Source organism: Balaenoptera acutorostrata, chromosome 17 (genome assembly GCF_949987535.1).
Source record: "Balaenoptera acutorostrata chromosome 17, mBalAcu1.1, whole genome shotgun sequence".
NCBI lineage: Eukaryota > Metazoa > Chordata > Mammalia > Artiodactyla > Balaenopteridae > Balaenoptera > Balaenoptera acutorostrata.
In genome coordinates, this window is record NC_080080.1 from 34,803,550 (window position 1) to 34,825,763 (window position 22,214).

The window sequence follows — 22,214 nt, forward strand, 5'->3', positions numbered from 1 at the left end:
CATTGTCCTCAAGTGCACATGGAACAGTCTCCAGAACAGATTATATGTTAGGCCACAAAACAAGTTTTAACAAATTTAAGAAGACTGAAATTATATTAAGCACACCTTTTCTGACCATAATGGCATGAAACTAGAAATGAATTACAAGTAGAAAACTGGAAAATTCCTGAATATGCAGAGATTAAACAACATGCTTTTGAACAACCAATGGGTCAAAGAAGAAATCAAAAGAGAAAATTTAAAAATATACCTTGAGACAAATGAAAATGGAAATACCAAAACTTATGGGATGCAACAAAAGCAGTTCTAAGAGGGAAGTTCATAGCAATAAATGCCTACATCAAGGCACAAGAAAAATCTCAAATAACATAACTTTATACCTCAAGGAACTAAAAAAAGAGGAACAAATGAAGCCCAAAATTAGTTGAAGGAAGGAAATAACAAAGATCAGAGTGAAAATAAATGAAACAGAGACTAAAAAGGCAAGAGAAAAGATCAATGGAACTAAAAGCTGGTTCTCTGAAAAGATAAACAAAATTGACAAACTTTTAGCTAGGCTCACCAAGAAAAAAAAAGAGAGGATTCAAACTCAAATGAAAGAGGAGACATATAACTAATACTCGAGAAATATAAAGGATCATAAGAGACTACTATGAACAATTATCTGCCAACAAATTTGACAATCTATAAGAAATGTATAAATGTAGAAACACAACCTACCAAGACTGAATCATGAAGAAATAGAAAATCTATTTCCAATTACTAGTAAGGCAATTGAATCAGTAATCAAAAACCTCTCAACAAACAAAAGTCCAGTACCAGATGGCTTCACTGGTGAATTCTACCCAACATTCAAAGCATTACCTTGATACCAAAACCAGGCAAGTATGCCACAAGAATGGCTCAACATCTGCAAATCAATGTGATTATATCACATTAACAAAATGAAGTATAAAAACCACATAATCATCTCAATAGATCCAGGAAAAGCATTCAACAAAATTCAACATCCATTTATGATAAAAAACGCTCAACAAAATGGGTATAGAGGGAATGTACCTCAACATAACAAAGGCCATATATGACAAGCCCACAGCTAACATCATACTCAGCAGTGAAAAGCTGAAAGCTTTTTGTCTAAGATCAGGAACAAGACAAGGATGCCCATTCTCACCACTCTTATTCAACATAATATTGAAATTCCTAGCAAGAGCAATTAGACAATAAAAAAGAAATAAAAGGCATTCAAATTGGAAAGGAAGAAGTAAAACTGTCACTATTTACATACAATATGATATTATATACAGAAAACCCAAAAGACTCCACCAAAAAAACTCAGAGTAAATGAGTTCAGTAAATTTGCAGGATACAAAGTCAGTATACAAAAATCTGCTGTGTTTCTATACACTAACAATGAACTATCAGAAAGAGAAATTAAGAAAACAATCTCATTTACAATTGCATTAAGAAGAAAAATATCTAGAAATAAATTTAACCAAGGAGGTAAAAAACCTGAACACTAAAAACTGTAAGATATTAATGAAAGAAAGTGAAGAGAACACAAATAAATGGAAAGATATTCCATGCTCATGAACTGGAAAAATTAATATTGTTAAAATGTACATACTACCCAAAGCAATCTACAGATTCAATGTAATTCCTATCAAAATTCCAATGGCATTTTTCACAGAAATAAAATAAACAATCCTAAATTTATGTGAAACCACAAAATACCCCAAATAGCCAAAGCAACCTTGAGAAAGAACAATGAAGCTGGAGGTATCATGCTCCCTGATTTCAAACTACATTACAAAACTATTATAATCAAAACATTGTGGTATGGCATAAAAACAGACACACATATCAATGAAACAGAATAGAGAGCCCAGAAATAAACCCACACATATTTCATCAATTAATTTGACAAAGGAACCAAGAATATTTAATGAAGAAACAACAGTCACTTCAATAAATGGTGTTGGGAAAACTGGACAGCCACATGCAAAAGAATGAAACTGGGCCACTATCTTACATCATATACAAAAATTAACTCAAAATATATTGAAGACTTGAACATAAAATTTCAAATCATAAAAAACAGAGGCAGTAAGCTCTTTAACATTGGTCTTGACAATAACTTTTTAGATTTCACACCAAGAGCAAAGACAAGAGCAAAAATAAACAAGTGGGACTATATCAAACTAAAAAGTTTCTGCATAGCAAAGAAATCCATCAACAAAATGGAAAGGCAACTTACTGAACGGGAGAAAATATTTGCAAATCATACACATGGTAAGGGGTTAATATCCAAAATACACATAAGGAACCCATACAAACTCAGTAGTGAAAAACAAACAATCCAATATAAGGGCACTAATCTCATTCATGAAGGCTCTACTCTCACGACCCAATCACCTTTCAAAGGCCTCACCTTCTAAATATCACCTTGGGCACTAGGTTTTCAACATAAGAATTTTGGGGGACACAAATGTTCAGAACACAGCAGAAGGGGAATAAGACTCCACCTTTTGATGGGAACAGTGTTTGGGATGAGAAATGTTTCCAAATATATTAGGAAAATATAATATGCCACAGAATCTATGAAGATGTAGAATCCTCCTACTCCCAGAGATCTTTCAGTTACACATTTAATATTTTACATTTGCTCTTCCTGTTAACTTTAAACATCTTGAGGGAAACTAATACATACTGCCTACTACGCTTCAGGCAATATAATAAGCACTGAAATGTGTTTCTGCTGTATTAAGATTATTCAATTCTAATATAAAAATTGAAAGAAACTAAGTATGGGAGCAAATAGCTTGCAAGACATAAGGAGATTCATAAGACATGTTAAGTATAAATGGTAAACAAGTTATTAACCTGTGAGGCATGTTAAAGATAGAATAAACAGAACATAAATGTGTTGAACATAGACAAAAATAATGGAACAAATGAGAGTGTCACAGGTAGAAAGGGCTGCAAGGACCAAGTAATTCTTAAACATTCATACTTTAAGGATCATGTCACTTCCAGATTGACAACTATGTTACCCCTAAATCAACCACTAATTGGTGACATCTATTCTGGCCTCACAAAAGCTCTTCCCAAGAAACACAGATAAAACTCATTGCTGCTCAGCAGGCTAATTTAGGCAAGTTACAGCTGTGACCAGGCCTACTTGCTCCTGCATCCCTCCAAAAGAGCAAGTGTATGTTGGCTCCACTGCTGAGAACCCCATGCTCATCCTCAACTCTGGCCTTTGTAACTATACCACCAGCCAGGAAGGCTGATGCAGCAAAGACAGGATATATGAATACTGATTAACATTTGAATAGTATGGTCCTTCCACTCCCTCCCCTCCCCACATCCTATCTTAAATAGGTTAGGCACTCCATCTCTTTCCCCTTAATGTATGTTTTCAATTAATTTAATAAAATGTGATTCAAGTGACTCAATTGAGCCTTTCTGTTCCATGACCTCTAGGATGGCCTGATTACTAGTGTACTTGGAAGCTACCAATGTAATTTTCCACCCCAATAGGTGCTTTATAAGTAATATATTAGTAAATCCACACAACAATCTTATGAGGAAGCAATTGAGGAAACTGAGTCTCAGAGAGGCTAAGTAACTTGTCCAAAGTAACACAGCTAATAAACAAGGGAGCTAGAATTCAGGCCCACGATGATATGGCTCCAGGATCCACGTTCTTTTCCACTAGTCTCATTCACTTTTGCATCTTCAATACGAATATGATGCCTGACATACAGCAGACATACTGTTTGATGACTTTAATTAAATGGTAGAATCCTTGCTCTTAGTTTATTTGCCACATGGCCTACGATGAATTATCTAACTTCTTTAAGATTCAGTTTCCTCACAGTACTTATTTAACTATTATTTAAAGTTACTATTTGAAAAAGTTTTTACTCAGCTCTTGGCCCCTAGCAGTTGCCTAAGTAAGAAAGGCTCTCTCTCATCCCCCAACTCTAGGACAGGTTTGAGAAAGAGCTTTCATCGTTTTCAAAGCTTAATTTTCTACCCTGTTTTAACCACACTTCCTTCCCTCAGCTAATCACAGAACAGGTGCATGTTGTTCAAGGCATGACAAGGTTCCCTCAATATTTCAGCTTCAAAATACTTAAGGAAATCTCTCTTTCACCTCATTCCCAGTTTTTGGACCCGACTATTTTTTCTTTCTGTGGGCAGTTATCTTTAGATAGCTCCCCTGAGAGGCGGGGCCCTCGGCAGCCCCGGAGTCTGTCCCCCCTCCACACTCTGACTTTCGGCCTCGAAAAGAGTGTTTCGCAGGGAGCCTGGAAGCCTACTGCCTTCGGGCTGGGTAACCTTAGTGGTTTATCCCAAGCCCGAGTTCCTGGTCCGTAAGCGGAGGGGCATCGCTGTCTACGGCACAGGGGCGTCCCGGGACCCCGCCGCTCGGTTCACAGCGCGGTACGGCGCCCGGCACTTGCTAAGAGCAAGTGTCACTACAAGCTTAGTTTGCTGAACCAGTTCCACAGAGCCTTCGAACCCCGTCCCCGCCTTCCGTCATTCGCCCCCCTCCTCACCCCGACGCCCCACCGACCTGTTCCCGCACACCTTCCGCCGACCTCTTCTCGGTCGCTTAAGAACAAAGCAGGGCAGCCTTCTCTCCTCACCAGTGGTGTAACGGTGCGGCCCTCTTTTCTCACCGAGAGCGTGGCTTCTCCTCACTACCGCTCCACACGCGAAGAGCGCTCTCTCCTCTTTAGCTCCTCCTGTGTGTGGTCAGACCGCTACCTGGCGGTCTCTCAGGCCGAGTTAGCGCGACATACCGTGTTCCTGAGGCACGGCGAGAGCTAGCTGGAGAGTCTCGACCAGGAGAGACGACCTGGCAGGTCCGGGCACCTCCTGCACCGCGCGACTAAAGGACGGCCTCGCGGGAAGGGCCGAAAGCCGAATCCCTCAGGCCACTGACTGGGGGGCGTGGCGGGGGGGGGGCTCTGGGCGAGTTCCTCAGGGAGCAAGCAGGGGGCGGGGCCGGCGTGGGGGCGGGGCCTGCCGGAGGAGGCAGGGCCTGGAGGCGTAGGAGGCGGGGCCAGCAGGCGCAGGGAGACACTCACTGGGCAGGCGGGAGGTGGGGCCGGCGCAGCGAAGTGGGGCGGGGCCGGCCGGAGCAGGCGGGTCCCTGAGGCCGGGGAGGCGGGGCCAGGCCAGAGCTGGGCCAGTCCCTCAATGGGCAGGCGAGAAAGCGAGGTCGAGAGTGGAGCGGGGCGGGGCCGGCAGGAGTAGGAGGGGTCGGGGCCGACTCAGGACCCGCCGGCCACTAGGTTCCCAGTTGGAGGTGGCTTGAGGCACTTGGTTCCCTCAGCTCTCGTAGCTCTGGCGGAGTCTGCGCGATGGGAGACCCGGAAAGGCCGGAAGCGGCCAGGCCCGAGCAGGAGGAGGTAAACATTGCTGCTGCTTCCTCTCCCGCCCCACAGTCACGCCTGGCCTCTAGATTGCGGGTTGCGGCGGGGACCTGCAAGGCGCAGGAGCGCTGTGGGAAATTTTATTCATTGCCTTCTGAAACCCGGTGTAGGCCCGGCTTCGAGTCCTCGCTGCGGACGGGTTTCATCTTTTCGAGCTCCCGGGAGGCCGTCCCCGGGGAGGGGTGAGGAGGGAGCCGGGTTTCTGCTCCAGTGCTCTGTTCCGGGGCTACCCAAAGGCAATTCTCTGAGACTTTAGACCGGGGCAAGGCGCACCCCCCTCCCATCCTTCCCTGTTCTGGAGCCCTAGCGGGGGAAATCGAGGCAAGGGCCGAGGACTGGTGGCTCTACTGGAGAAATGCATGCCATCTCTGGGATCGGTAAAAGCACTTGGAAGGATGCCTGTGGAAATTGACACAGGTGGATGGGGTGGAGATGATAAGTAGAATGGCGTCGGGAAATCCTCATAACAATGAAATGATCAGGTTAGGAGGCCAGTTTTCTCAGACCCGGCTAAACTAGCTATGAATCTTTGGGGTATCACTTTCTTCGTTTATATGGTGGAAGTGATACTTCCTTCACAGAGAATTAAGTAAAATGCTTTATGCAAAGTGCCACGGAAGTTGTGGGTGCTTAATAAAAACCTTAGTTAACGTGTTCATCTTTTCTGCTTCTATATTAGTAGAGGTACATAACAACAGTAAATAAGCTGGGATTCATTAGATTGTAGGGTTGTAGGGTAGTTCAAATTGTTGCACTATAATTTTCATACCCTGTTATTCTGTAAATACTTCTAAACCTGTTGCTGTGTGTGGTATCTTTGATTATTTTAATAGAGTTTCAGTTCACAAAGACACTTGCTTAGCCCTACATTTCTTCAGAATGTTGTAGATTCCAGATTTGGGATTTTATTTTATTTTATTTTGACTTTGTAAACATTTAGTAGCTAGTTAACATTGTAAATAGCCCTCAAACTTTTTCTTCCCCTCTTGAAACAAATACATTTAGTACCAATTTCCCCACTCTAATGGGACAACTCAGATATTTTTGTTTGTGCTAGTAGCACCAACACTTATTGAGATTTAAGACCTGGAAGTTAATTTTTATTTATTATCCCTATCTTGATACAGACCCACAAAGGCAGAGGCAGAGGCAGTACTTTAGATCTAGAAAGAATTTTAGTGAGCACCTGTTCCACAGTTTTTAACTCGAAACGCAAGGGTGCCTTAAGCGCTTTGTTCCTCTAGATATATTGGTGCAGCATGGGCCACCTGCATCAGAATCACCTGGAAAACGTTGTAAAAAATGTAAATTACTGGGCCTGTGCCCCAGATGTAGTGAATCAAAATCTCTTGGGATGGGTCTGGGACTGCATTTTTAACAAGCACTGCAGGTGATCCTTGTACACATATTTTAAGAACACTGCCTTGAAGAGTTTATACCTTGAAGGGGGTTTATGACTCTCCTGAAGTTTGTAGATTTTGTATGTGCAGCTGTGAATCTCCTGAGAAAGGGAGTTCAAACTTTTTATAGTTTCTCAAAATTAACTATCATTAATCTAATTGATAGTCCCTATTTTCAAGGTAAGAAAGTTTAGGCCAGAAAAGATGAAATGATATGCCCAGGACCACACAACTCAGTAGCAGAGCTAGGTTTAAAACCAAGATCTCATTCCTAGGCCAGTATTCCATCTGTTTTATTAGATTTGGTGGGAATAGGAAAATGAAAACACCTACAAATAGTGTATAGCTCTGACAGCATCCAAATTTTCTACTTCACCTGAAGAGTAGGAGAGAGGTGAAGGCAAGCAAATGAAAGTGGTGAAATTGGAGGTGGATGGGAGGGAGGGTCTGTGTAGAATGCCAGCCTAGATCAGAGCAGGGTGAGTGCTAGCTGGGGAATCTTGATCTAGATGGGTGCCCTAGCATGTCCTAGTACCTCTTGGGACCAGGTGACCAGAAACAGGAAGCACCATTCTGAAAAAGACGGTGGAATGTTGCCAAGGAATGACGATGAGAAGCTATTTCACATTCTCACTTAACACTTATGCAGTTACAACAAATTTAGTTGTCTACTTGCAGTCTTACCTGCTGTCCAATCCTGTTTACCACTGCCAAATTAATCCATCATTAAACCTGTGCCTCCATGTCACTCCCCGCAAATAAATACTCCCAAAAGGGTCTCAATTCCCACCAAAACCTGCCCAGCTCCTCAGACTGGCAAAGTCCTGTTCAAGCAGCTTTTTCACGCTAACTGCCACATCTTAATTCAGGCTGTCATTTCTACCTCTGAAATGGACGCTATAGTTGCTACCAAAATCTATGTTTTTTCTTTTCTAACTTAACCTACACAGGGATGTCCAATTTATCTTTCTCATGGCATCCCAATTCATGTTAATTCCTACCCAGAAACTCTCCATGACTCTCCATAGGAATGATTTTTTTTTTTCTGGCCATGCCGCGGGGCTTGTGGGATCTTAATTCCCCAGCCAGGGATCGAAACCGAGCCCTCAGCAGTGAAAGTCTTGACCACTGACCGCCAGGGAATTCCCAGGAATGCTTTTAAACTGTGCTCCACAATGAATGCCTGTGAGGAGAGTTGAAGTCTGAGCCTCCCAGCCCCCCCAGATATTTGAAAATCTTTAGCCCTGAAAACTCCAAGCATCTTAGCCCAGTTGATATCCACAGTGTAGATCCTTTCTGTTCATCTGTTGATCCTTGCTTTAGCCAAGTCAGGTCACTTCTGCCTTTGCTTTACATCCATTTCAGCCAGTTTTAATCCCAGCTGGCTCTTCTTCTTCCATCTGCCCTTTTTCTGTGAAGAGAAATACCGGCATTCTCGAGTCTGCATTCTCAGCTGTGCGGCTGCTGCTCTACCTGTTCTCCCTGAATAATCACATCCATCCTCTTGGCGACTACTCATAGGATCTCCACTCCATTAGGAAGGAGGGAGGTAGTGCCTCTGCCTACTACCATAGTGTTATATTTTCAGCTGCCTTCTGGATATCTTGAAACTGAACCCATTATCTTTTTTATTGACCCAAGTGATTTTTAAAAGGCTTTTGTGTTTGTAACTTGTTATGGCTTGGGTTGGTGGGGGGAGTTAATTCAAATTAAGCTTTTGTTAAACATCTAATGTGAGAAGTGAGAGTTTTTGTCTGATTCAGTTATTCTCCAGGTGCTGAGCACTTTCTGAGTCTCTTATTTCTCATTTTGATCATCCAGTTGTTGGAGCTGGAAACCTCAAGGGCATCTTCAACTCTTCCTTATCCTGTGGTCCAGAATCCAAATTTTAGCAGGAATTATTAAATCTACTTTTGAATATCCCTTAAATCAGTCTTTTGTGTTTCTGCAGCTGATATCCTCGTTCAGGCAAGAGATGGATAGTGCAATAATCTGTTAATTGTTATCTCCACCTCCAATTTCTCTTCTAATCGAACCACATTTCTCCAAAAGTGATCATAAAACAAATCTGATTCTGTTCTTTACCTGATTAAAAACTTCAATGGTTCCCAATAGACTGCATGCTAAAGCCAGATGCCAAAGTGTTATATATCAAAGCAGACCACTTTGACCTGCTCCAACATTTTCAATAAAATCAACATCTTAATATCCATTTAAAATACAAAAAATAGGCATATCCCCCTTAACCTCAGGTAAAGCTTGGAGATGGAGTACGTATTTTAAAAACTGAAAGTTTAAAAAATGTTTTGTTTGTTTCTTTTCGTCAAAATGATGACACTGAGTAAAAAAGAAATTGTCAAAATAGTTGTATCAAATGGCGATAGGAAAATAGCTATGGCAAAATTCATATATATTTACATTCAAGACCCTTGCATGGTTTAAAACCTGGGCCAATTTTCCAAACAAAATCATAAGTACAACACTAATTGATAAAATTGACTTTTGTCTATTTTATTAGTATAATTTTTTTAAGTTAATATATATAACATTACTTATAAAATCAGTGGAATAGTAAGTCTGTTTTGATGAACCCATCATTTTAAATTGGGATATAGACGATAGTTGAAGATTTATATCAAACTTAGTAAAGAATTACCTCGCATATTTTTCAGAAGTTCTCTTAATTCACTGCTGGCCAATTCTGTGGATTTATCAACCCTGTAAAATATGTGGATACCCGTAGCATTCAAAATGCATATGGCTAGTATGCTGCTGTCTGATGCACTCACGTACTTCTGTTGCCACCAGGATCAGTTGTCTTTATTTCCAGTGCTGTTTATACCAGTAGTACTTTTATTGTAATGACTTTAATTAATTTATTCATTTTTAAAATTTTTATTTATTTATTTTATTTTTGGCTGCATCTGGTCTTAGTTGCAGAACACAGGATCTTTTGTTTTGGCGCGTGGGCTCTTCGTTGTGGCATGCAGGCTTCTCTCTAGTTGCAGCGCTTGGGCTCTGTAGTTTGCTGGATGTGGGCTCAGTAGTTGTGGTGCGTGGCCTTAGTTGCCCCGCAGCATGTGGGATCTAAGTTCCTTGACCAGGGATCGAACCAGTGTCCCTTGCATTGGAAGGTGGATTCTTAACCACTGGACCACCAGGGAAGTACTGTAGTGACTGTAATTTAATTAAATATGTGGAAACTAGTAATATGTGAGTATGAAAAGAAAGTTGTTTCTATGAAAACTTAAACTGAGAGCTTTGGAAAATTCAATAAACATGAATTGTTAACAAATTCTGTAGAATTAGATGTAAGCAAACAAGATGAAAAGATTGGGGAGAATGATAAAAGAGATAAGGATTTTGCACTCAGATTGTGCTACCCTAAGTGTGTTAAAACTAGAAAGTATAGGTGTTGCGTTATGCTGTCTTAATGTCAGAAAGTCTTGGGACTCCAATCAGCGTGACAACGACAACATTTTGGCCTTATAGCAGAAGATTAGCAAATAAATGTAAATGATTGTTTTAAGTGAAATCAAATAGTTTAAGGCATATATACTTTTCTTGTGATTCCTTAATTTAACCAGCTTTCAACTAACAGTTCTTAACTTCGAACAAGAGAGCTTCTATTATATTATTGTTACTATTAGCATTATTGTTTTTTTCCTTTTTGTTTGGGTTTGGAAAAAAAAATCTTGGGTCACACCTGAAAAATAGAGACAAATGGTTACAGGGTTTTTGTTGTTGTTGTTTTTAACTGCCTGTCTTTAATCTCGTGTTATTGTTCAGTTAAGCAGAGATAGCTAGAGAAACTTTCATCTGAGTTCATCCAAAAAAAAAAAAAAAGGACAACCTGGAAACACAAGTCCATGCATTAGTGGTTACCTTTCTGTATGGTATAAAACATTTCTGTCAGTTACTTTTATTCCTGTTTTAAATGATTAAAAACATTTATTATTTTTTAAATTGAAGTATAGTTAATTTACAATGTGTTAGTTTCAAGTGTACAACAAAGTGATTCAGTTATACATGTATATATATTCTTTTTCAGATTCTTTTCCATTATAGGTTATTACAAGAGATTGAGTAGCGTTCCCTATGCTATACAGTAGGTCCTTGTAAAAACACATTTTAGAGTGAAATTTTAAATCTAACGTTTGTGACATTAGAGGGACCACATAGTTCTTCAGAGCACACTTGGAAAAGTCATTGTGAAGTGTTTTCTGCCTTTCTGGTTTATCTTCTTCTGTCGTCCTCCACATACCATAAAGTCCAGATATAGAAAGTTACTTCCAATTCTTAAAAATGTCATATGCCATCATGCCTTTTTTCATATTGTTTTTTTCTTCTAAAATATGGGTTCTTAGCCCACATCCACAGAGAACCCTGCAGAGCCTAGAACTTTGGGATGTGTGGTTCTCCTGACATTGTTTTAAAATGTGTGTGGATTTTTCTTAGCATCAGGAAAATAAGCAATATGTCATCTTTAACCCAGTTCAAAAGTCTATGTTCGTGAAAACCCCTCTCTTTACATGGCAGTATCTTTCATAATACCCTCCTAATTCAGCTTCTTTTCTTAACAACCCACATCTTATCAGGATGGAACAGGAAGAATATAAGTATCCAAATGTGACTTTCATTCTGCAGCAGTTTTCATAGATCCTGACATTGATCAGTTATTTATCAGCATTTTCAAACTCCATTCGGGGCAAGGGTGCTTGATGCCAAAGGGTTGCTGCTTATCATGTCCTTCCCAACTTGCAAGATGGCCCACACAGCAAATATAGTGAAAGTAAAGAATTCCAGCTCTGAATATATACCTGTACCCCAGGGACAAAATATATAACAAAAAGAAAAATGTAGAATCATATCAAAGTGCTACGTAGTAATGATAAAAGCAAGCACAATCTAGAAGAACTAAAGGAAGAACAATGTGGGCCAAGACAAGTTAGAAATATTTGTCGACTGCAGACCTCAGCCTTTTAAATTGGAATTTGAATATCTCGCTTTTTAAGCCTTTCCAGCAGTTTTCTAATTATTTCATGAATGAACATTCCCTGACAGCAGTCATAGAAGGTATTGATTGATCAAATAATTAACCACTGTAATAGTTATTTTATCAGTTCTTTGAAGTATAGGGACAGCCTATAGAAAAGGCCAACCAGAAACATCCCAACAGTCAATAATAACACAGTAATAATTTTAAAAGTTCGTAACACTTGAGAGTGTGCAAAGTACTTTTATTTGTAGTAGCTCCTCTGATCTTTATAACATTCCTTTTAAATAAGTATGGCAAGTGTTACTGTCTTTAATTTACAAGTGATGATGATCAGATTAAATGACTTGCCTAAAGACATGAATAATACTCCGTGCTTATTGTAAGTGAACACAATTTTGTACTTTAATGAACAGTGTAGAGTGAAATATGGTCATTTCGTTCACTTCACATTCTGCCATAGAGGCGGCAATTTCCAAAATGTTGATTTTCAATCTTATCTTTACTGTCTTATCATTCACCTGTGAAATACATCCTCATCAACAACACACTTCATGATCTCATACATAGTGATTTTAACCTGGTAAAGGGGAAGGCGAATGCATTTTGAGAAAGTTTTACTCTGAGATTTTGAAGCTTGCACTAGTTAAAAATCACTGCTTTAAGCCTTACCAGTTTGGCTGGTAAGAACCAAAGAATCACTTTGGTTCTTTCAACTTTATTTATAAAGAAATCATTTTTATTTTTCTTGCTTTTTCCTAAAATCAAATTTGGTGATGTCCTCCTCCTGTCATTTCACTGGTTACATCAGTACCATTTGTTCAATTAATTTTGCTTAGTAGGAGATATTACAGTTGGCCCTTGAATAACCTGGGGGTTAGGGGTACTGACCCTTGGTGCAGTTGAAAATCCCCATATAACTTTTCAGTTGGCTCTCTGTATCCATGGTTCTGCACCCACTGATTGTCAACCAACTGTGGATGGAATAGTATTGTAGTTTTTATTGGAAAAAATTCACATGTAAGTGGACCTGTGCAATTCAAACCTGTGTTGTTCAAGGGTTAATTGTAGTGTATACTCTTTTTAACTTTAGTTTATCTCAGTTTTGAATTCTGGTTTTTAGATGTAGGCTGGCCCTACTAGCTGCCATCCATACAGAGATGTAGTTTAAGGCAAGGCTTTGAGTTCAGACCTATCTCAGTTCTAATCTTATTTCTGCCACTTACCACTTGTGGGGTCCTGGGTATGTTATTTACGTACTTCAAAACCTAGTTGTCCCATCTGTAAAATGGGAATACTGTTACTATTTGACTGACTTGTACAGATTAAGCAGAATAAGGTATATAAAGCATCTGTGTGGTGACAGTTCAAAAGCAGCCTCAATGCCAGACCCAGAGGACATGCTCTTATGTGTATCTCCTGTTCTAGAGCCTGGAACTGCAGTGTCAGGATCTTACGGCTCTTTTGAGATGGCAGAGCCCTCAATGGCAACACAAACAAACAAAAAACTTGACCACTTCGTTTTAAAAATTTGCTTAAATATTTGTGGAATGAATATTGAGTAAGTGCCAGGTACTATGCTAGGCTCTAGGGATTCCACAAGTGTAAAGTTGGTTTTTGCTGTTAAGAAGCATGGTCTAGAAGAGACTGTAGAGAATTAACAGCGAATTAAATTGCAGTGAGCTATGTGCTATGTTAGGCACCTAATCCAGGCCTTTGGTGTAGTGGGGGGAGGAGGAGATGTGAGGGCACTCAGAGGAGGCTTGCCTTGAGTGGTTATTAGGTTATTTCACTAATGTATTGTGGTCTTATGTTAAATTTTTAAAAATCTAAAGGTATCCGGTAATCTGAGCACAAGGTAAAGAGAAATTAACAGCCCATTCACTTACTTAGCTAATGTTTATTGATGTTACACTTGACACAGTACTCTGGGAACACCACAATATATAAAAACTGGTCTCTGTTCTCTTGCTGATTATTTAAAAAAATATATATATATATATATACACACACACACACATATATATGACACTGTCCCCTTTTAGAGTGCCATCCTCTTTCCAAGCAGTATGTATTTAGGTATGTGTTTCTTACTTTATCCCATAGAGCTCTGAGACAGCCCCAGTGAGACCATATGCAGTAAAGGAATGTTAACATGTAAATAGCAAAAACTAATTGGTACGTGGGAAGGGTCAGACAAACAAAGGCTGCTAAGTTTTTGGTAAGGAGTTTTCAGATAAGTATTATAATTTCAGTTAATATTAGAAAAGAAAACATTAAAATTTAAAAAGTAGCTCATAACAGTAGCCTATTCGTGCTAGCATTCTGTCTCTGCGAGAGGCACTGAAGGGGCATTTTGTCCACAACTTTAGAAATTTGCCCACCGTGACGCTTATGGGTCTAATTTTATACTTATCCTCAAAGTAACAATAATGACAATATTTTGAGAGATTACTATGCACCAGGCTCTGTTTAAAGCACTTTTAATCATCACAATTAACCTCTAAGGTAGGTATTATTTTACTGATGAGGAAACCAAGGCTCAGAGAAGTTAAGGAACTTCCTATAGCCACACAACTAAGCAAACACCATTAACCAGCTACCAGATAACAGTAAGGATTCAAGCTGGGGAGACTGGCTCCCAAAACGATGCTGTCTCCCGAACTTCCCCAGATGTGTGTTTAGATGTGAATAAAGAGGAAATCTCTCCATAAAATGGGTGCTTGTACTTTATTTTTCAAAGAGGTTATCTTCAGATACCAAGGAAAATGAAGCAAAGTCAAATGAAGAGCCACTCCTAAGAAGGAGTTCTCGCCGATTTGTCATCTTTCCAATCCAGTACCCTGACATTTGGAAAATGTATAAACAGGCACAGGCATCCTTCTGGACAGCAGAAGAGGTAAGTAGCAGCACCGTCATCAGCAAACATGTTCTCTAGTGCAGTGTTCACATTTTCTGTTGCAGGACATTAAAAATGTTTAACTTACATTATAAGGTACATTGAATAAGATCAGTTGTATAAGATAATGTTTGAAATTCCTGAGACTAAATACAGGGTTCTCCAATGTTTTGTGTTTAGATTACTGTCTATAAACATGTTTTCTGCTGCAAAAATGTCATCTCAGTCTGCCAGATTTTTACCTCCAATATAGTTCAGAACATTTTCCATTTTTAAACAGTTTTGGTTTGCTGTGACCAAATAAGACTAGTCTTTACTTATGGTTAGTGGAACAAATAAAATTGCAGCCATAGCTAAAGCATGAAATTGTGAAAGCCTTAGAGACCCTCCTTTCAGATGAGAGGCTTATCTGATGGTGCAGAAGGAGCTGTTGCATGGGGAGTTGGCCTGGGCAGGGCACTCGCTTCTGAGGTGCTGGCCTGAATTCACAGTGCTCCTCTCAGTCTGGCCCTGCCCTCAGCCACATCAAACCCGGCACAGCTGTGCCAACAGACAGGACAGCTGTGGAATGTTTTCTTGTAGTGTGGCAGTTTCCGCCTAGGAAATGAGTTGAACACAGCAAATCAGAAGATCCTCGCTGGTTTGGTAAGGGCAGTTGGTCATGCAAGCAGTTGCTCCATAGTCTGCAAATAATCATTGTCTTCATTTTTGAATATGATGGATGATCCCTGTATAGCACTCTGTTCTCTGTGTGTGCATATGTATCTATACAGATAGATGTATCTATTTGTTTAGATACATTTGGATCTATCTGTCTGTTTATTTACCTATTTTTTGAGAAATTGACTCTTTACATATGCTGTTGAGAATGCAGACTCTGGAACCAGGCCGCCTAGGTACAAATCCTGGCTCTACCACGTACTAGCAGTGCCACTGGCAAAGTTGCTCTGTGAAACCTCTCTGTGTATCCTCATCAGTAAATTGGGCTAATATTACCTAGTTCTGGTTGTTAGGATTAATTAGATGTGTAGAATGTTACTTGGCATTTAGCAAGCACCAAATAAATGTAAGCTATTATTTTACACAGAATAGGGGAGATTTATACTAGAAATCAGAAGCCACCAATTTTTAAAGCTTCTGTTACACTGATTTTACCCACCTACCCATCTTTGTTATTTTATATTTGTTAACGTTATTAACATCTTTGTTATATTGTAGTTAGCATGTAGAGCAAAAAACCAACCCAAAGCCAAACTCAGCATTTTCAAATTGGGCCATAGTGCTAGGCACACCTGACTGTCTCTGGCTGTGGTTTTTAGAAAGTTTTTTGTGAGATGTGGTTAAGAGAACAAACGGAGTACATAGGTGGCTTTTTCATTCATCATGTTTAAAAAGTACTTGTGATACCTGGGTTTTTTAAATTCATCAGAAAATTTCTTACATCTTTTAGGAAATGTAATATGTGTAGTACTATGACTTAAAAAACACTAATTTTTGAAAATTAAAATATAAAGTTGGTACATATTTTATAGACAGCTTATAGGAAGATTCAAATACATAATTAATTGGGAAGTCAAACACATTTTTAGTTCCACATATTATTCATTTAAACAAATTATGTAAGTTACAGTTTAATCAACTCTAGATTTCATTGTTTTATCAGTGATTTAGCTTTATTCCTAAATATGCCTGATCATAGAAGTCTTGATTCAGAAGATAAAGTTCTGGTGTTTGGGTTTTTTTTCAAAGCTACCCAGGCCGTTCTGTTAACCAGTAGTTTGTAATCAATCTTTAGATTGTAAAATTGAGAATTTATTCAAATGAGATAAAGCTGGGTGAAAACTTTTACCTTTTAGGAATGGAAAATGACTAATGTAGATAAGTTTAATATTAGAGAGCATATTGTAATATTAAAATTTAGTATCAGGAGTATAATACACAAAAACCAGGAAGATGTCAGTTAAACCCGAGTGAACTCTTAATAGAATAGGACCTGATTTTTAGCTTACATATTTTAAAAGATGTATACAAATATTTCCTCTCTGCTCCTTTGTATCCCCAACATTTAGCACAGTGTCTGGCATGTAGTTGGTGCTCAGTAAACATTTTAAAAATAAAGTAATGAGAAAAAGGACTTTGGAAAAGAACACAAATGATTGAAAGGATGAAACTTTAGTCATTTTTTGGAATGGTGAAAGAGATTAGGGCTTTGTTAGAATAAATAAAAGAAGGACAAAAGACAATTACATATTTCAAATGTTTATGAGGTTATTATGAAACATACTTAAGAGATCTTCCTGAGACAAAATGATATCTACAAGGTACATTTAAAGACTATTTTAAAATTGTAAATTTCACCAAACTCTAGAGTACATTTCTATTAATTCCAAGGACTAGTTCTAATAGACATTTTCCAAAATATTTCTATTTCCAGAGGAAGCCATATCTATAAACTGTTTTAAAACCCAGATTGTTACGTGCCCGACATTACTTCTGGGTATAAAAGTAGATTAGTCAACAGTAAGGTAGCAGCTACAATTGCTTAACAAGTGCCTAGTTATCTGTCTAACACAATGGTAAATATGTATAAAATGCTAAAGAAATGGCTGCTGAAAGGCATTAGTTTATTCACCTCAGTTCCTTCTTGACTGTTTCTACTCTCTCTTCCCATTTTGCCCCTCCTTAATTGCTTCCAGATTTTGGCTTTCCCCCAGCTTTATTGATATAGTTGACATATAACATTGTGTAGGTATAAAGTGTACAACGTATTGCTTTGATACACTTATGTATGGTAAAATGATTACCACCATAGTATAAGCTAACACCTGTGTCCCATCACATAGTTACCATTTCTTTTTTGTGGTGAGAATAGGTTAATTTTAATATTTTAAAAGGACATCCTGGCCAGCTTCTCAATTAGCTAGAAGATAGATGTCTTCATAATGTTTTAATTTTGTTCTTTTCCTTTGTAATTGTCTTAGTTTGAGCTGCCATAATAATATAGAGTAGGTAGCTTGCAAACAACAGAAATTTATTTCTCACAGTTTTGGAGGCTGGTGATTCTAAGATCAAGGTGCCTGCAGATTTGATATCTGGTGAAGGCTTGCTTCCTGTTTCATAGACAGCTGTCTTCTTGCTATGTCCTCACATGGCAGAAGGGGCAAAGGAGCTCTCTGAGGTCTCTTTGTAAGGTCACTAATGCCATTCATGAGGGTGACCTAATCACTTCCTAAAGGCTCCACCTCCAAATATCATCACATTGAGGATTAGGTTTCAATATGGACTTTGCAGGGACACAAATACTCAGTCTATAGCAAGAATGATAACATTTTTTTCTTTTTCACATTTTACTGCTAATGAGATGTCCCACCTTAACTTTGAAATGGAAGTCAGTTTTCCATACTTTGAGAAGAATTTAAGTTAAAACTTTTGAAAATCTTTTTATTTCAGGTTGATTTATCAAAGGATCTCCCTCACTGGAACAAGCTTAAATCAGAAGAGAAGTATTTTATCTCTCACATCTTAGCCTTTTTTGCAGCCAGTGACGGAATTGTGAATGAAAATTTGGTAAGATTTTTGTTTCCACTTTTGTTCTCATTCAGCAGTTAAATGGTAGTAATGGTGGTAAGATAATCAGACTGAGCCTGAAAAATGATGTCTAAGAAATGAACTTAACTCTTGAAAAATTTTTTCTGATGAAGTGTCAGAGGCAAGGATACATTTCTGTTATTTGACCCCCCAAAATATCATGAAATCAAGCATATTGTACCAATCAAAACTACTTACAAGGCATAAGCATGAGTTTGATTTTACCCTTAGATAGTAATCCTAATAGAGAACCTGCACCTTAATAATCTTTCCAGAGCTCTGCAATAGAGCACTGGGTCTGGCTTCCCATTTTAAACTTCTATTATGGTTGGTTAGAAGGCATGCTTTCTTATTAAAAAGAATGGGAAGATGCAAACTTTCATTATAAGCTTGTAGGGGCTTCAGTAGATCTACTTAAGGTCAATTCTACAAAGCAAAATAATTATTTTTGGTAGATGTTCTAAAATTTATTTGGCTTTATAGGCAGTATCTCCACCTAATAGGTCAGTTTATTTAATTGCTTAAGAATATAGTACGCAACTAATTGTGGAAGGTTGATGGATTAAGCAATACTGCTTAAAATAATTCATAAGGTCTTTCTGACCTGTCTGTGGCATGACAGGTGATTTTTAAGTGATCATTCTGATGTCCAGATTCTGATTTGCAGTGTTTAATGAGAGCCCATAGAATTGGATATATTTGTTTCCCTTATCTTCTTAGGTGGAGCGCTTTAGTCAGGAGGTGCAGGTTCCAGAGGCTCGCTGTTTCTATGGCTTTCAAATTCTCATCGAAAATGTTCACTCAGAGATGTACAGTTTGCTAATAGACACTTACATCAGAGATCCTAAGAAAAGGTATTACTGCTGGGATTTTATTTACAAAGGTTTATCCTATTGCTTGATTATGTTAATATTAGGGAACTAAATATTAGGGAAAGGTTATTCAAATATGGAAGTTTAGGAGAACCATATTTTCTATTGCTTAATAATGTGTTAGATTAAAAATAACTTGTATAGGACCAGTAAATCTTTGGATATTATATCTTAAAAAACTGTTCGCACATTCTGTTTAGAAATTAAATATTCTAATTTAGTCAGTTTTGTATGAGACCAGATCCAAAGCACTAATTTGAGTTTTACTTTCACGTCTATATTTTATGGACATGCAAAAATACAGAAAAACTACAGGTCTGTTGCATACCATAGAATTGCACAGAATCAAATATAGTCTGATTAAAAACAAGTGAATTGGAGATTCCCTGGTGGTCCAGTGGTTAGGACTCGGCACTTTCACTGCCGAGGGCCCGGGTTCAATCCCTGGTTGGGGAACTAAGATCCTGCAAGCTGTGTGGCACAGCCAAAGATAAAAACAAAAAAACCCCCCAAAAAACCAAGTGAATAACTTTGCCATTAATTCTTTTGTTTTTACAGGGAATTTTTATTTAATGCAATTGAAACAATGCCATATGTTAAGAAAAAAGCAGATTGGGCCTTGCGCTGGATAGCAGATAGAAAATCTACTTTTGGTATGTAGCTTTAATTTATATATGATCAAATTTTCCTTGGGTTATACAATGCTATTTTACATGGTGTAGTATCACTATTCCTAAGAATTAATTAGAAACTGGTGAAAAAGTAATCTAAATCTGTTATCTATTCTGTTTATTAAATTGAAAGTTGAAAGGTTAAATGTCAGTGCATAATTACAGGTAAATAAGAATCAGTCACGTAGACTCTGACAAGAATATTAGAGCAAGACTATATGCTTTCAGTAATGTTTATTTTCCCTAAAATAAAGCAAGTCAAAGTCTTAACATTTTTCAGGGAACAAATATCTAAATTAGTGCACTCAACTAAGGCAAGAAACAGCTTGCAATAACAGGCTTCTTTTTCACAGATAAGTTAAATGCAGAAACCCTTTTGGGTGAGTTGAGATCCAATAACATTTTTTTAAGGAAGCGATTAACATTGTCTCTTATAATATAGTAGTTGGTTAATAAATATTTATTACATTTAATTAAAATATTCAGATATTTAATTTAAATAGCTCTAAGTACCCTTCTTATTCTTATTTATTTCACAATTGGTTGTTTTTACTTTCTAGTTTTATTCATGATGTGGGGAAAGAGGTCTCAAAATTTTTGGTCTAAGTACTCCTTTGCACTCTTAAAAATTAGTGAGGACTGGTTATATCTATTGATATTTTCATATTAGAAATTAAAGCCAAGAAACTTTCAAAATATTTACTTATTAATGCATATTAAATTAACAGTAATAACCCATTGCATTGTGAAATAAATAATGTATATTTATGAAAAGAAACACTGTATTTTCCCCCAAAATTGGAATGGCCTAGTTTTGGCCATTCCATTCTCACTGGAATGAGAATGGCCTAGTTTTTTATTTTTGCAAATCTCTTTAATGTCTAACTTAATAGGAGAATAGCTGGATTATATCTGCTTCTGCATTCAATTTGTTGCAGAATGTTTTTTTGGTTGAAGTATATAAAAAAAATCCAACCTCCTTCAGATATGTAGTTAGAAAAGGGAGAAGTACTTTATCAGGTTTTTCAGACTGTTGTGAATATGTTGTGTAGCCTCTGGAAAACACCACTGTATATTCATAAGAGAATGATGGTAAAAAAGATAAATAGTGCCTTATTATTACTATGAAAATAGTTTTGACTTCACAGACCTCCTGGGTCTGTGGATCTCCAGGGATCCCTGGACCACACGTTGAGAACCAGTGAAACATATATGTCTGCATTGCTTTCAGTTTATTTCAAGAATGAGAAAAGCAGTGGTTCTCAGTGTGCATAAAGTCATCTGGAGAATTTGTGGAAAAATCCTGCCGATTCCTGGTCCTCACCAGAGAGTGATCTGCATTTTATACCCAGCTGATTTTCTCACAAGTGGATTGAGAAGCACATTTTGAGAAACATTGGCTTTAGAGAAAAACAAAGGGAAACATCAAGGTGTTCAATATGCACTGAAAAGATTAGTGTGGATAGAAAATGATGGACAGGCTCACAGAAAGCATGTCTTTCATGATTCTACCAAAGAAGTAACCTAGAAATAGAGAAAATAGAGGAGGGTGGCAGTCATCCTGCGACAATCTGCTTAGTTTTTTAAAAAGTGAGATATACTGCTTAGTTTTTTAAAATATCTTTAAAGAACTTTAAAACATTAAATATATAGATTCAACCTTAATATACATAATGAAATTACATTTCAAACATCAAAAAAAGTATGAGTTACACAATCTTATTGCATTGCATCATAGAGGTTAGCTGTATCTTAAAAATACACCCTACTTTCCTATCTCTAAAATCATGAGGCCTTTACAATTCATTATAGCTTTTAGAAGAAGTGTTCTGGAACATTTGTAGCTCACATCTATTCTTGAAAATTTGGAAAATTTACCCCTCATAATCCTTTAATCCTCTCCAAAAAGAATAGCCTTCTATAATTATTTCTGTTATGATTTTCATTCTGTAGCATTCATGTGAATGCATAGAATAGTTAAAATGACAATGTTCCTCTTATTCACAGTTTGTATAAAATTATAGTCTAGTTCCCTTATAGATGAACATTCACATGACATCACATTTATGTCAATTAAAAATGAATCAATTATACCTATTATCTTATTAATAGCAAGATGAAAATATAGTAATCTATGTTAAATTAATGATAAATCTCCATCCTAAAACAAATAACTCACTAGTCTAAAGAGCTATTTTTGTTTTCAAAAGGGTCAACAGAGCATAGTGTACAAACATACATGTATGTACATATTGCATTCACAAACACGTACCTGCACTCACAGCCACGTGTGGTGCACAGATATATCACCTCTTTTTTTGCGTGTGGAAGGCTCTCC

At 37.8% G+C, this 22,214-nt stretch overlaps 1 protein-coding gene and 1 non-coding gene across 2 annotated transcripts in view; both read left to right on the forward strand.

The window, feature by feature from the left end:
• The first annotated feature begins 5,270 nt into the window (after nt 1–5,270).
• Nucleotides 5,271–22,214, forward strand: part of RRM2B (ribonucleotide reductase regulatory TP53 inducible subunit M2B) — a 35,529-nt gene continuing 18,585 nt past the window's right edge. The window contains exons 1-5 of the mRNA XM_007173394.3: nt 5,271–5,426; nt 14,590–14,745; nt 18,196–18,312; nt 19,054–19,187; nt 19,764–19,858. Coding sequence (XP_007173456.1) covers nt 5,379–5,426; nt 14,590–14,745; nt 18,196–18,312; nt 19,054–19,187; nt 19,764–19,858 — 550 coding nt within the window. The 5' untranslated portion in view covers nt 5,271–5,378. The remainder of the gene's footprint in view (nt 5,427–14,589; nt 14,746–18,195; nt 18,313–19,053; nt 19,188–19,763; nt 19,859–22,214) is intronic.
• TRNAE-UUC (transfer RNA glutamic acid (anticodon UUC)) lies at nt 19,589–19,661 on the forward strand. The gene has a single exon. It is a non-coding gene; the product is annotated as a tRNA-Glu (tRNA).